The 14,982-nt window shown below is 37.3% G+C and overlaps 1 protein-coding gene across 9 annotated transcripts in view; it reads right to left on the minus strand.

The window, feature by feature from the left end:
* Positions 1 to 3,886: 3,886 nt before the first annotated feature.
* The window catches only part of PAK3 (p21 (RAC1) activated kinase 3), a 261,916-nt gene continuing 250,820 nt past the window's right edge, over positions 3,887 to 14,982 (minus strand). For 7 of the 9 annotated variants that reach the window (XM_079124852.1, XM_079124851.1, XM_079124849.1 and 4 more), the window contains 3 exons: positions 13,890 to 14,027; positions 13,435 to 13,562; positions 3,887 to 10,519 (listed from right to left, as the gene is read on the minus strand). In XM_079124852.1, the coding sequence (XP_078980978.1) occupies positions 13,464 to 13,562; positions 13,890 to 14,027 (237 nt within the window). In that variant the 3' untranslated portion in view covers positions 3,887 to 10,519; positions 13,435 to 13,463. The remainder of the gene's footprint in view (positions 10,520 to 13,434; positions 13,563 to 13,889; positions 14,028 to 14,982) is intronic. The other 2 variants (XM_079124853.1, XM_079124854.1) reach the window with 1 other exon arrangement.

Raw genomic sequence — 14,982 nt, forward strand, 5'->3', positions numbered from 1 at the left:
ACAGCCACATCAATGTTCATAGCTGCTCAATTCACCATAGCCAGATTGTGGAACCAACCTAGATGCCCTTCAGTTGATGAATGGATAAAGAAACTGTGGCATATATATACAATGGAATATTACTCAGGTATAAAGAATAATAAAATTATGGCATTTGCAGGCAAATGGATGAAATTGGAGAATATCATGCTAAGTGAGATAAGCCAATCTCAAAAAAACCAAAGGACCAATGATCACGTTGATAAGCTGATGATGACACATAATGGAGGGTGGGAGGGGTTCGTGTTATGGTTAGGTTTAGGTTTAGGGTTAGGTTTAGGGAGGGGGGCAAGAATGGAGGAAGGAAGGACCGTATAGAGGGAAAAGAGGGATGGGAGGGGTGGGGGGAAGGGAAAAAATAACAGAATGAATCAAACAACATTGCCCTATGTAAATTTATGATTTTTAATTTAAAAAAATTACAGAATTATATTTATACATAGCAGTTGGGTTCATCACAACAAAATCATACATACATGGAATTTGATTTCAGTTCATAATCTCCCCTTTCCCTCCTGTCCTTCCTCCCTCCCCTCTCCTTTTCTCCTTCCTCTACTCTGCTAGACTTCCTTTCACTCATCTATTTGTTTATTTTTGATTGGTTCTTTTTATTTATACTTAAAGGTGAACTTGTGTGTTGTATATTTACATATGCGTATAGCATACTTTTTAAAGAATTCATTCTGCATTGCCTCCCCTTTCCCATCCCATCCCTCCACTCTGCCTCTCGATTTCCTTCTTCTACCCTACTGATCTTCCCTATATCTTTAAGATATTTTATCCTTCCCTCCTCCTTTCCATATGTTGCTTCTTGTATGAACCTTTCGGTATTATCTCTTTTTTTATTAAAATTTTTTTTTATTTTTATAGACACATTTTGATTCATTGTACACAATTGGGGTACAACTTTTCATTTCTATGGTTATACACAATGTATATTCACACCATTCATGTAATCAGTATTATCTCTTAATAAGGAGGATAGAACCTTCATTGTTCAGGATTTGGTAATATGATCCTGCACACTGTGGGGTATTTATATCATCTTGATGTTAGCTATGTTGGTGTTGGTTAGATTGATAACATACAGAATCCAGATAGTGTTTATCTAAAATAGTTAGAAGACTCTAAATTACTAAAGGGGATAATTACTATCTTTAACACAATCAAGTCTTATGATAGAAATACCCTGAAAGTAGTTTATGAGAGATGCACTTTTGCTTCAGGTGAAAAATAGTGTACAAAACCCAATATATCCAAAATCAAAACGAAAATCACTACTGAAGGTGATAATGGACCAATAACACAAGGGAGTAAGATTTTATTCGGGAGACTATTGCAGCAATTCCTGCTCTCTACTTGAATGTTAAAGGAGTAACTGTATATTATTTAAACATTTTTTAAAATATCTGAATTGTTTCAGCTAAATCAATTTAAATGTGAAAGGGAATTTAACACCATTTATTAATATCTGTTCAAGGGATTTTACAAATAAAATGTGGAAAATATGCCAGGGCTGTTCAGTTGTGCCTACTGTGGGGTTTCAGGACATATGGACTAAAGCTTTATTCTGTAGTATAACATTATGAGAACATGGCATTGCCCTCCTGTATCTTCAAAGCAATTCGGTTTTACAAGTTGTAAAATAAAAAGTTGTTTCTCATTATGAGTTTTTATTTCTGTGTGATACTATAGGCAAAGGAGCAACTTGATCCATACCCACAGGGAAGAACTCATAAGCAGTACAATTTGATTTTCTGCTTCCCCAGTGAGACCTTAGAAGTGCCTGAAGAGAAAGAGTAAGTCCTACTACCTAAGGTGCATGGGACAAGTGACAGGTGAAATTAAATCAGTAGGGAAGTCCTTGATAACAAGGTAAATGGGAGTTGGGAGTGCAAGTGGGCTGGACATGATATCCAGCCTATATCTCATTTTGTTGGCTTGACCTCTGAAATGTCAAGAGGGAGGTTACTACAGTCCATCGCTTTTCTTATTGTAAATTATGTTGAGATAATTGTAGAATCACATGTAGTCGTAAGAACTGAGCTCTCATTTTCTTTTTACCTGTTTCCTCTTCTTGGTTCATGTGAATATATGCCTCTAGAAAACAGGAACGTGATATTTTAGGTAAAATACTCAAGTACATGTATAATGGGGTCAAACTGCCAATTTCCTTTTTATTCCAAGACTGGCTGGTTGGAAGAACACAGAAAGTGTGTAAAGCAATGGCAATAGCAAAAGCTATTGCCTCTAATGGAGGCAGTGGGCCCAAAAGGTCCTGGGATATGCAGAGGTTGACCTGACAAGGTCCAAGAAGGAGGAAAAAAAAGATCAGGCTTGCTCCCTGGTTCAGTGACTAAGGAAAACTGAAAAAGCACTCCAAAAGAGAGGCCCAAAGATGCAGCAAAATTGTTTGGATTCCATGAAAGGACTTCTGCTATCTGATATGGAAAAGTAACCTGCTATGAAACTGCAAGTGAATGAGTCACCCCAGTGCCTTATCCAGAGTTCTAATAGCCCCAGGAACTGGAGGAAATATTATGGATACAGATAAACAGTGGCAAGTAAGGAATAATTGGACAGTGATACTAGTATAGGATTAACAAAGGGCACTGTTAACAGTAGTGCTTAATATGGGTGTGTCAGAAGCCAACAGATGCCAATCAAGTATTTTGGGGCTTAGGCCCCACAGAATGTGTAGAAAAATCATAAATTGTGGTGCACCTCAGGTGTTAGCTCCTCTCCACATCAGTAGGTGGTAAGGGACTTGAACATGACTAGTTTCAGCAATCTAGCTAGTGGGGCTAAGCTGTGGAACAATCTATTTATTATTGCTTGGACTCAGTACTTCCAAGTTTTGTGGTAAGTGGAAAAGCCTTTAAAATTTTATTTTTTGATGGAAGATATTGGTACTTTGCTAACCCACAAAAATTATTTCTGGTTCATTTCTTAGGAATAGAAAAATAGTTGGAGGAAACCTGCCAGGGAAGATTAGAAAGATGCAAGGCTAACAGTAGCAGAGGGAATGCAGTTATTTGTGTACACTGGCAGTAGAGAACTTGACCAGAAGCTAACTTTTGAGATTCTAATTCACTGTCAATTAGTCACCTTTAGAGATGATTTTGAAAGGAAATGCTACCTTTAGCAGAAACATCCACAGTACCTGACAGATAATAGGAGTTCAAAAAGATCTTTTTTGGGGCACGGGTACCAGGGATTGAACCCAGGAATACTTAACCACCAATCACATCCCCAGGCCTTTTCATATTTTATTTTGACACAGGGTCTCACCAAGTTTCTTAGGGCCTCACTAAATTGCTGAGGCTAGCTTTGAACTTGGGATCCTCCTGCCTCAGCCTCAGTGCTGGGATCAATAAGTGCATTCTAAGGAACAAGTGAATGAAGGTTCTTAGTAATGTAGGTTTGTAATCTAATCTGTGTCCTGCAGACCTTGATACAAAATACAAGGCAAAAACTAAACATTGTACAACATGACTTTATATGTTCAGAATTTTCCAAACAGAAAGATGATCAAAATCAAATGATTTATTGCATGTGACGTCTCTTGGTGTTTTTCCTTCATATACTGTTGGAATCTACTAGACTTTTGTCCTGCATTGAATGTACACATGCGCTTCTTTGAGCTTTTCCATGTTGTAGCCAGATGGAGACTCAGTTATTCAGTGGCAGAATCTGCAGGGCATTTTCTGTATTGCTCACATGACTGGGCATTTTGTCACCTCCAAACATCTGAGACAGTGCAGCCATCTAACCTGTGCAATATGTAAAATGGCCAAATGCCAGGAGGGAGGGTATGAAGGTGACAGAAGAGAGAAGCATCAGCACATTGATGTTTGTCATTTTTATTTGCAATACTTTAGGTCCAAGTTTCAAACTGCAATATTTTTACACTCAAGACACAGTCATGCACAATCCATATTTCAATTTTCTATTGCTTCAACCACAATGTAAAATAACAATATTGGAAACAAAAAAATTGTTAAAAGATCAGATGCTGAGGCCAGAAGGATGGAACCATACCATCAGCAAGTCTACAAAAGAAATAACTTACTTAAAAATCAAACAAACAAAAGACCATAAATACCTTTAATCCAAAGTTACAGAAGAATTTCACTACACATGGGTTTACAGATAACACATTTTGACAAAAGTAATGCACAACCAAATGAGATACAATTTGATAAACAGTGAAAATGTAGATCCTCCTCAACTTATTTTATCTGGATGTTATGAGTATAATACCAGTAGACATCAGTATCCTTGTGATCTGGCTCCTACTGGCTGATGTATTGAGATTTTAAACTCAACCCATTAATGGTTATTGGATTCTGTGAAACATCTTATCATCATTAATGAATATAGTATATGCGGGTCCATAAAGCACACCACACGAAGCACACACATTGAACTTGAATTTCGCACTCAAGACTGGTTGGCACTCTGCTGTAGGCAGGCAAGTGGGACCATCCACTAATTAACTTCTAGTTTACCCTTTTCCCAGCAGTATACTCATACAACTGGCCAATCCCTGTGAGAGTTGTCATCAGAAACGTTATCTTTGGTTTCCAACAAGTAAATCTGTCAACATTTCTTAATGCTGAAAGCATGCAATTACTTCTTCATTTCTCTCTCTCTGCATCTTACAAGTGTTTAGGTCCCTTCTTTGTAGTCTCAACCATTATTTTGCACAGGGTCTGCCATCTTGTGCCACTTTGGAATTTATAAGGCCCAGCACTGCTTCATAGGAAAGGAGAGGCCCAAATACAGTTCTATTCCAGCAAATGTGACAGAGTATTTCTGTTCTAGTAGCAAATACTGGCCACAACTTAATGAATACCAGACTTTACATACAGAGTGTACGAAAAATGAAAACTGGGAACACCAGAAGAAGGACATTAAAACAAAAACAAAATAAAACAATTGTGAATGGAAGGCTGCCACAAGTTTTATCAACATTCTCTGGTATTATTAATTTGAGTTTTTCCATCTTACATTGAACTGCAATATGAGAGATCCAGGTTTAGGCATGTGATATCTGCCATCACGTTGCAAGATTGAATGTGCAAGGCAACCTATTATACTATAGGATGTTAGAGCTTTTGGAAAGACTCTGGAGAGCAGCTAGTCCAACACCCTTATTTTACAGAGGAGAAAACAGTCATGGAAAGGTTAAGTGACTTGCCCAGGGTCACACTGCGGGTTAATAACAAAGCCCATATTAGAATTCAGGTCTCCTCCTTCCTAGGCTAGAATTTCTCCCACTACATCTAACTCATTCTCTAGAATTGCTGTCAATTTCCTGGTAGGTACTAACTCAGGTGAACATGGTTCCTGTCTTACTGTTGGTATTATGGGATAACATTCACCTGATGGCAGCTTCCAAGGGAAACTGATGGCACTAACTAGATTCTACAGATTTATCTTTCAAGTTCAACCAAATTAAGTGACAGTAAATGCTACAAGTTGTATAGTATACTTATATGCAGAGGTGTGCACGTGGGGGTGGCATCTCAGTTCCCGCATTTGCAGATTCAATTACATACTATTTAATATTAAACAGACATTCCCAATGCATGAGAAGTTGGGTTAGATTCACTTGGTCACTAAAGGAGTGTAAATCAGAAAAGGAGTGAAAAACAAAAGCTAACCAACTGAAAGATTATAGTAGAAATAAATTTTTTATGAAAACTCTTTCATAAGAAAAATATTTCCATTATTTCCAAAGTCCCATTTATTTCCTTCCCAATCCACATGCAAATATAGGTTCAGAATCATGTGTAAAGGTCACTCAAAATCCCAGGCCTATTAGACTGTCAGTTTACAAATGCTGAATTTCCATCCTCTTGCTCAGAGACTGGGAGATGCTTGTACCACTGGCTGTGCCTTTGTTTAACTGAATATTAACTGCAAGTAGCTCAGAAAAGGACCAGGAGATTCAACTGGGGATGGCAAGGTAAACACCTCCATAAAGTACTTTACATTGACAATGGCTAATGGAAAGGCTATGAGTTTTCAAAGTACAGGGTCTGTTTCTGATGAAAGTGAGTAACATATTCGAGGTCACTACCTCATTATTTAAGTCCTCACCTAAAATTTTTTTATGAGTTGGAAGGAAATTTCTCTCTTTTGGTAGATGGTCTCCCTTTCTCTTAAAACCACAATTACTGCATACAACCTATAATTAATCCATACGAAAGCACATGGAGACCACTCCAAGCCAAAACTAACAGGAATGAGTGTAACTGAATGTCAACAGGCAGAGACAATCCTAAATATTTGTCTGCATGATTTCAGAGACAGCTTTTAATTGCAAGTCATAACTTCTTTTGAAATCATTGGGACTTGCCTACTGGTCACTAAAAGAAGAATCCTACTCGGATGACATAAGATCTTATTGGACAAGGAAATGGTGAGAGCTGGGGATTTTATCCTTTTATTCCTCCAAAATTCAATCTGAAAATCTGTTAAAATGATCCAGAATGTTGGTGCTGGAAACATCAAGGGGGTAATCAAATGGTCACCCCTCCAATTTAAAGTAAACCAAAGTAGACACCTGGATGCCATACCAAAGCAGAGGGTAGCCTGTTTTAAAGCAGAACAATGTATTTGGAGTTCTAGTAGTGACCTCTCCCTAGTTTGGACTTAGATAATAGTCTCCTAAGAAAGCACGTGCCATACCTGAGCGTGTGCCAACCTCAGCACCCAGGCAAGTAATAAAGCCTATGGAATAATTGTAACTAGCAAATATCTGTGCCCTGCATGCTCTGGGCTCTGGCCAGAAGGCCTCTGCTTCTGGCATCTTTTCTATGTTTCTATAGTTCCCTTTCTGATGTTTATTCATTATAAAGTAATATTATAACAACATCAAAGAAAACTGCAAAAAGAAAAAAATTCACATAATCCCACCACCCTAACACAACTGATTTCAATTATCTGTGTTCCCAGTCTTTGTCCATATGCACACTTATTTTTACGTAGTTGTAATCCCTGTTTATGTTATGTAAAAGTGATTTTATAGAATTTCTCTGAGAACTGGCAGCCTCATTAGAAATAAACAACCCATTCAGCAAAGGAATATAATTATTTACATGATCTTTGAGCTGAGAAATATCCTTTATAGACAAACATCTCAAACTATCAAAACAGTTTACAGACAACAGGAAGCAATTTTGTATTTCTTTTTCTCTTAGCAATGGAATGTGCTTCACAGGGGAGGGATAGATGTGAGGATCAGGTGTTTAAACTAAAAAATTGGGGTGCAATTCACGAGCCTGAAAGAAATCTGAGTAACACAATTAAACAATAAATACTTGAGTTAAATCTTTTCACATGACTTGGCCATCCAGTAGCCAAAATGGAACGTGGACGCACAAATATTTACAATGACACATAGACGAGATCAGCAAGAACGAAGTCATTACCCAACATGGTGACTGATTTGAGGGGATTGTGTCATCCCAAAATCCTCATGGGATTATGACAACGCACCGGATCCTTGCTACAACATTAATGTTCTTTTCTTTCTTAAATAAATAATCTCTACTGTGCTTCTCACCCTTCCCTGACTTTCCCACTGCCCTATTCCTCTATCAGGACATTTTGGAATCAACATTCGATAATGTGCCCTCACTATCTCAGGGCACCCTAGCAACATTAAAGATCTGGATAGACTCACCTATGTCAAGATGAGTGAAAAAAAATCCAGGGAAAGGGAATAAACTATCAACCATCTGGAGTCCAAGTTCGAGTGTACCAAATGTGAATCCTTCGGTAGCATTTTGGCACGAGAAATAGCTTCTCTTTAATACTTATAAGAAATATACAAAATGCCCCAACACAATGAAAGGGTTTTAGAAGCTTTTCTCACTTGAAATTTACATAGATTTAAATTTGTAAGAGTAATGCCTACTGGGATGTGATATCATCAAGTCTTGGTACAAAGTGATGGTAAAAAGTACTTGACTCCTCATTGTTAAGATGCTGAACTGAAAGTATAAAGAGCAGCCATTTCTCTGCCTACAGTGATCTGAAGGATCACTGCTCCAGGGTCTTCACAATAACAAAAAAAGGGCCTTTACAACATATAAGGGATGCTACCTGATGACGAGGTCTTCCCAACCAGGTTTTCAGCCCTTTCTACCGGCAGGGCATAGTCATCAAGGTAATGAATTCTCTTTGCACCCCAGGTACTTCATTGAATTACCTGGCACTATGTGTGAACAAAAAGCTTAATTTTAAATAAAATAAAAATTAAGGCCTCTCTCTTATACTAGAACAGTGTGGCATTAAAAACTCTAGGCCCAGATACCTCTTTGCACACAATATGCTTCAAATTAATAATTCCATTTGAGCTTTTTTCCACATTTGTTGTTTTATCCCACTGTGGACCTTTTGTTTTTTGGGGGGGAAGCAAGAGGATCAAGCACCTCCCAAATTTTGTAGTCAAAGGAAACAACAGTAGGAAAATAGGAAATCCATCAGTGGTGTTATCTTCTAAACATAAACATGTACACTATATGGTTAGCAGAAACTCTAACGAAAGTGCTTTCATTTTAAGGAATGGATGGATACATGGTTAGATGGAAAGATGTACCTTACAGAGAAGGAGAGAGGCCTATGGTCATTGATCTCTTTTCCCCTCTGGGTGAATGTAGATGATAGGTTCTATTCAGATTCCTTATATACTTACAAATTATGAAGCCTCCTACAACACAGAGTGTTAGCTTTTCAAAGGCTTAGAGAAACAACTTTCCAGAATTTATAAAACTGCTAATACACTCAAAAGAGAAGCATATCCTTTCCTATGCAGATACCTTCCAGACATTTTTCTACTTTCAGAAGATTCAGGAAGTACTAAGTGTTGAAATTTTAATCACTAGATACATGGTGAAATTACTGTCAACTTTTGTTATTTTACCCAAGTCACAAAAGGAATTCAGTTGAATGGTTATTTCTTGGGATATATAACTGCAAAGAAAAATTATTTTCACTGGGGAATTGCAAGATTTTTATGAACATACTTTTGAAATTCAAAAGCCCAGAGAACTATATATATTTCAGAGCCTGAAACAGAAATTGGTGACACACAGGGTACACAGGGAAAATAGGAACAAGTACTTAGAGCCAAATGTTGATTGGGATGTAGCTTTCACTGACATCCCATTTCTTATGGAGTTGAAAGCTTACTGCCTCTCTGTTCTCCAAATCTTTTTGAATTTTTTTCTAAAGTGTTATAAATTGCCAAAATAAATAATTTTATCATAAAGAAATGTTGGATGAATCTATTTCCTCCTGATGTGCCTATTTTACAGTGTAAATGTTGCACAAAGCACAGAGAGGATAAATTAGGTATCTTTATCTTTGTTTACTCAATGTCCAAGAAGGATTTCAGTATTATGCACATATCTTGTTTTCCTTTAGGCTCTAATAGAAAGTTTCATCTTTGTTTGAGTATGGTTTCTTCTATTGGGATTTTCTAGGTTCACGACCTGGACTCACCCAATAGGACGTCACAGTTTCAGTGTGTCCTTTTTCTGGTATGAAATCTAACAAGCTGGTTTATGTGACACATAGACTACCTGTTAAGCATTGTTGTGAAAATGACAGGATTTCACCATTTCTGCTTTTTTTAGGTATACAGTAATTAAAAGCCCTTCCTGAAAATGCATACTCCTCTCTGCTTTTGGAAAATGTCTTAAAAGAAACCTTTTCCAATAGAAATGCAGAAAAATAGGTACACAAACCAAGCCACCACTATAGAAGAAGAATAAAAAATTGCAACTCTATTAGGGCATGGACTTCCACATGTTCACACAGTACTTGCTCTATTTTTTTTTGTTTGTTTTTTTTTGTTTTGTTTTGTTTTTGTTTTTTTGCTTTGCTTTTTTTGCTTTCTTTTTTTTAGAAAAACATTTTGACATTTTTTTTTCTGGACATCTAATGACAATGCAAGTGAAAAACATCACATTGGGTAAGGGGTTTTGAAGGAGGTTTGAATGTAAGAGGGACTACTCTCTAACTTAAAAACAAACACAACACTATGAAGAGGGAATGTGCATCTTTGAGAAATCTTTTTCTTCAAAGAAAATGCACAAAATGAGGGGATTCACTACTGGCTCTTTCGCTTCACGGTGGAAGTGACCACTTGATGGCCACTTCGACATTGCTGCCCTGTTTGGGCTGCGATTCAGGCTTACAAATAAATTACATAATCTGAGGGAGTAGGAAAAAGGCTTATAAGAAGTTTCTATTCATTTGAAAGTTAAAGAACCCCCACCCCATTTGACTGTCTTTTCTTTCATCTTTCCTGCAGCAGAGTTTATTTCAGTCTTACTCATGAGGGAGATGGTGAGGGGTAAGGCGTGCAGTCCTAGCGGCTGCTGTTCTTAATCGCTTCCTTTGCAGCGATAATCAGAGGAGTCAGGCTGGAGAGAGGCTTGGCTAGTTTTAAAAACGGGTGCTGCAAAAGGAAGAGAAAAAAGAGGAATTACTGGAATTCTTTCCTTCAACATGTATATTACTTTACATTTTCAAGCAGCCCTTTTTCATTAAAATGTATTTTGAGTACCCAATTAAACATCATTTAATGAAAAAACATGGTGCCCGTTTTTGTCCTTGAGATGTTTTGTCTTTCTGTGTCATGAAAATCCTCTAGAAACTGATTAGCACCATTAGGGATCTTGTAAAACCTCACTGAGTTTATAATTGTATGACTTTCTTGAATTGATGAATATATCTGGAATAGCCCTCATGTTTGAAAGTGTGCCCTCAGTTAATCACTAAAGAATTTTACTCTGAAACTCCTAAGAGTTTTCTAACTCCTAAGTCCAATAGTTGTGTCTCCACCATTTCGTTTTTGGCCTTCTGTAGTTTTCAATGCAAGTGAATGTATTTTTCTTTTTTGAAATGGTTTCCTCTTTGGGGGCCTGTGACATTGTACTATCTTAGGCCTCTCCCCCATGCATGCACATTGATTGGCTACTCCCTCTCCATCTTCTTCTCTGGTTTCACTGCCTCCTTCTACCTTTCACATAACATCACTTGGCTCTCATCATCTTCTTTTTCAAATTTAATTTCCTATATTTCTTTTCATGGTTTCAACCTATCATCAATTTTATGGGAATGACTCCCAAATCTACAGTATGTGACCTGATATCTTTCTAGAGTTCTGGTTCGAGTTCTCCAGTTGTCTGCTGGATATTTCCTCTGTAATGTTCTTCTGTCACCTTAAATTCAACATTTAAAAAGTTATGTTAAAGTTTTCCAAACAGGCTACTCTCATATAATGTAAGCTACAGGGTGCTTTAGGGTCAGAACATTTAGGTTTTATCTTTATCTCTGCTTATTGTAATGGTTAAATGAAGTAAATGAAAGTCCCTTTTAAGCTACATACGGGCTAAGATATGTTAGCCATTATATTCTCCTCTATCCATTGTCCTTTAACCGCCTGCCACTATTGGTTTGATACCCTGAAATCTCTTTTGTCTTCCTCTCCTTTATGTGCTATATGTGGCCAGTTACCAAGTACCTTCTTCTTAATGCCTCTCACATCTACCTCTTGCTTTTCTCAATTCAGGCCTAATGAATTTAATCCCAAACTATAAGATCCATCCCTTGGTCTTCCAGACTCCATTGTTTTCCTGTTGCTAATTCTTACTGCATATTACCAGATTAAAAAATCTTCCTAAACAAGGTATTCCTCACATTTTCCCTTAGATATCTTCATTATTTTACCAGTTTCTGTAGTTTCAACTCTTTAGCCTGGTGTTCAAGGTCCTCTTCACACCTTATCTCCTTCAGCTTCCTTGCTTGAACTCATTTCTTCAGTCATACTTTCTATGTTCTGTCCCCTTAAACCTTGCCTACATATGTTTTATTGTACTGTAGTACCTTCATCTGAAATCCCTTCCCCTCTTTTGTTAAACCATATAAAACTGATCTGTCCTTTAAGTACCAACAAAACCCTCTCGCTCACAGATCTTTTCTGATCAACCTAGCTTAGAAAAATACTTCTTCAATCAAGCACACCACTTACTATTTGAATAGCCACTTGGTTTACATAAGTCTCTTTTCATGTATCCATGGAGATTGTAAACTCCTTGAGAGTGAGAATAATGCCTTTGGCAGGTTTGTATAGCCACTGTGCTTAGGCTTTGTAAACTGTAGTTGCTCAACTAATATCAATTGATGGGCTGAGAACTGACTTAGGTCATAAGGAATAGCACACAAATATTCAAGACCTGTCTTTTCTCCAGTCTTCCAGTGGCATGAGTCTTGTGTATCTTGTGCTCTAAGGAGCACAATGATAGGCTACAATCAGAGAATGGACTTAAGGAGATAGGCAGGTTCTTGTTTACATGTATAAAATGAAAAGATGTGACAAATGAACTATTCAATTCACACTTAAAATATAGTTTTGCATCAGTTATCTGACTGGTTCATATAAAAGTACTGTTGGGGAAGTAATTAACTAGATAATTGAATCAATGATCTACTTAGCTATATAGCTATATTTAAAGAACCTGTATCTTCACTCATTCCTGGAAGAGGGTGTAACAGGAAATTGTTTCAGGGTGTGTTTGTGAGGTGGTGGGAGGCATAAAAAGATATGGAAGCAAAGCACTCAAAAGTTCAGGGTTTTCATCTGTAATTCAAGGCTGGATTAAGTAGAGGATTAACGAAGTGTCATTCCAGATTTGACTTATAGGGCCCTATGGTAACCTGTCATGAATAGCAGAAAAGAGAAGGTGTAGCCTCTTCAATTCCTCCAAATAACTTGATTCCAGGTATTATTTGGTTGAGCTATTCTTTTTTGCTTGGGTGTGGCCCTGTCTTGGAAGGGAGTTTAGAAGTCACAAGAAGAAATTTTTCTGTGCAGAGTGGAGCAGAACACAGTGATTTTGTGGTGAAAGTTCTGCATAAACCAGTGTTGTACCTTTTGTTTAACTGGCCTGTGTGTTCGAAGTCACAGAACAAATGGTCATTGTTCTAGATGTTACAGGTCTTGATACCTGTCTCTGAGAAACAGTCCCCAGCAGTGAAGTTATGTGTGTAATCCCAGGCATGTGATGTTTTGTCAAATACATACAACTTCTTATTGAAATTTGTTTATGTGTGATATGTGATGGGGAATCAGATAATCTAGGGCTCAAATTTCAGCTCTGCCATTCAAGAGCTGTGTGAGCCTCAATTTCCATGTCTGTAAAACAGGATAATAATACCCATGCTATAAAGTTGTTATAAGAATTAAATGAGGTAATATATGTAAATAATTTGGTAGATAATAGGTACTAATTATCACCATATATAATAATCCCTGAGAGCCATGAAAAGGACAAATGGTTACAGAGGCACTCACCACTGGATGGTACTCACCCAGGCAAGCAGGTGCCTGCCAATTGGCATCACAAGCAAAGGGGCTTTGACCAGTAAAGCATTAGAGTAGCAAATGCCATGGAAATAATTGCATAGTTATGTAGAGAATTACCTCCGGCCAAGAGCACCTGCATACAACATCCAGGGGCACAAGTAAAGTTTAGAACAAAACAGCAACACCAGAGGGTCACATTGTTTTTTTCCCTTGCAAAATAAGACTCCAGGAAGAACAAAAGAGATTTCTAGATTATACTGCCAACTTCTCAGAAGAAAGGCAACATGTCAATCAATCATGTATTAGATGCATGCCTATACTCATGTGCCTGTGGTCTAAAATCAAATGGTAATAGCCTAACTCTAACTATATATCTCTTGAAAGAGCTCTCTTACTGTCACACATTGTGATGGAAAAGTTCAATATATCTCTCTCTGTAATTGTCCTATTTTATTTTCACCTGCAAAAGCTCCTTGGCAGATCCTCGCCTATCCACATCCATCTCAAGACAGCGATTTAAAAAGTCACGGAATACAGCTGACAGTCTCTCAGGATTCTGGAGCTCTGGGGTTCCATTAGTGGCTATCAGATATAATGCCTATAGGAAAAAAAATTTAAAAAATACATTCAGCATGTACATATTAGGATCATGGGTTAGCACAGAAGGCACAAATCAATTTCCTTCTGGTTTATATTCTGGATCTTAAAAATTCCATTTGGATGGATGAAATTGGAGAATATCTTGCTAAGTTATATAAGCCAATCTCAAAAATCCAAAGGACGAATGATCTCCCTGATCAGTGGATGAAGACACACAGTGGGGGGTGGGAAGGAGGTAAGAATGGAGGAAAGAGGAACTGTGTAGAGGGAAAAGAGGGGTGGGAGGGGTGGGGGTGGGAGGAAAAAATATGGAATGAATCAAACACTATTATCCTATGTAAAAGTATGACTACACAAATGGTATGTCTTTACTTCATGTACAAACAGAGAAACAGTATGTATCCCATTTGTGTACAATAAAAATAAATTTAAAAAATTCCATTCGGAGAACAACAATGAAATACATTCCAGAGTTTCTATAACATCTAGAATTTATTAATTTGGGTAATAATTTAGGCTACAGTGAGGCATCTTACCCCCAAAAAACTTGGAAATAAAGTTATGAAATTTCCTCTAAAAGTTAGGCCACTAAAAATATATATACAATGAATCTGTGATCAAACACTAAAGAAATTAAACCAAGGGACTGCCTGTAAATCTGTGACTACAATGAATTAGGGGACACACACATATCCAATCATGCTGATCTGAGTATAACCTGAAGAAGGTGCAAAGAAAGGTGATTATTATTTATTAACTTTTCATCTTATTTGCAGAATATTTGTGAGTAGATGTGGGATAATGAAAATATATTATAAAATTAGAAAAGTACCAAGAAGCAGAAGATAGCTATGCCTGGATGGGAGGCAATGTATAGGACCCAAGGACTCAAATATTTGTTTCAATTTTTTTTTTTAGTTGTAGTAGATATAATGCCTTTATTTTACTTATTT

Source organism: Sciurus vulgaris (genome assembly GCF_902686455.1).
Source record: "Sciurus vulgaris genome assembly, chromosome: X".
Taxonomy (NCBI): Eukaryota; Metazoa; Chordata; class Mammalia; order Rodentia; family Sciuridae; genus Sciurus; species Sciurus vulgaris.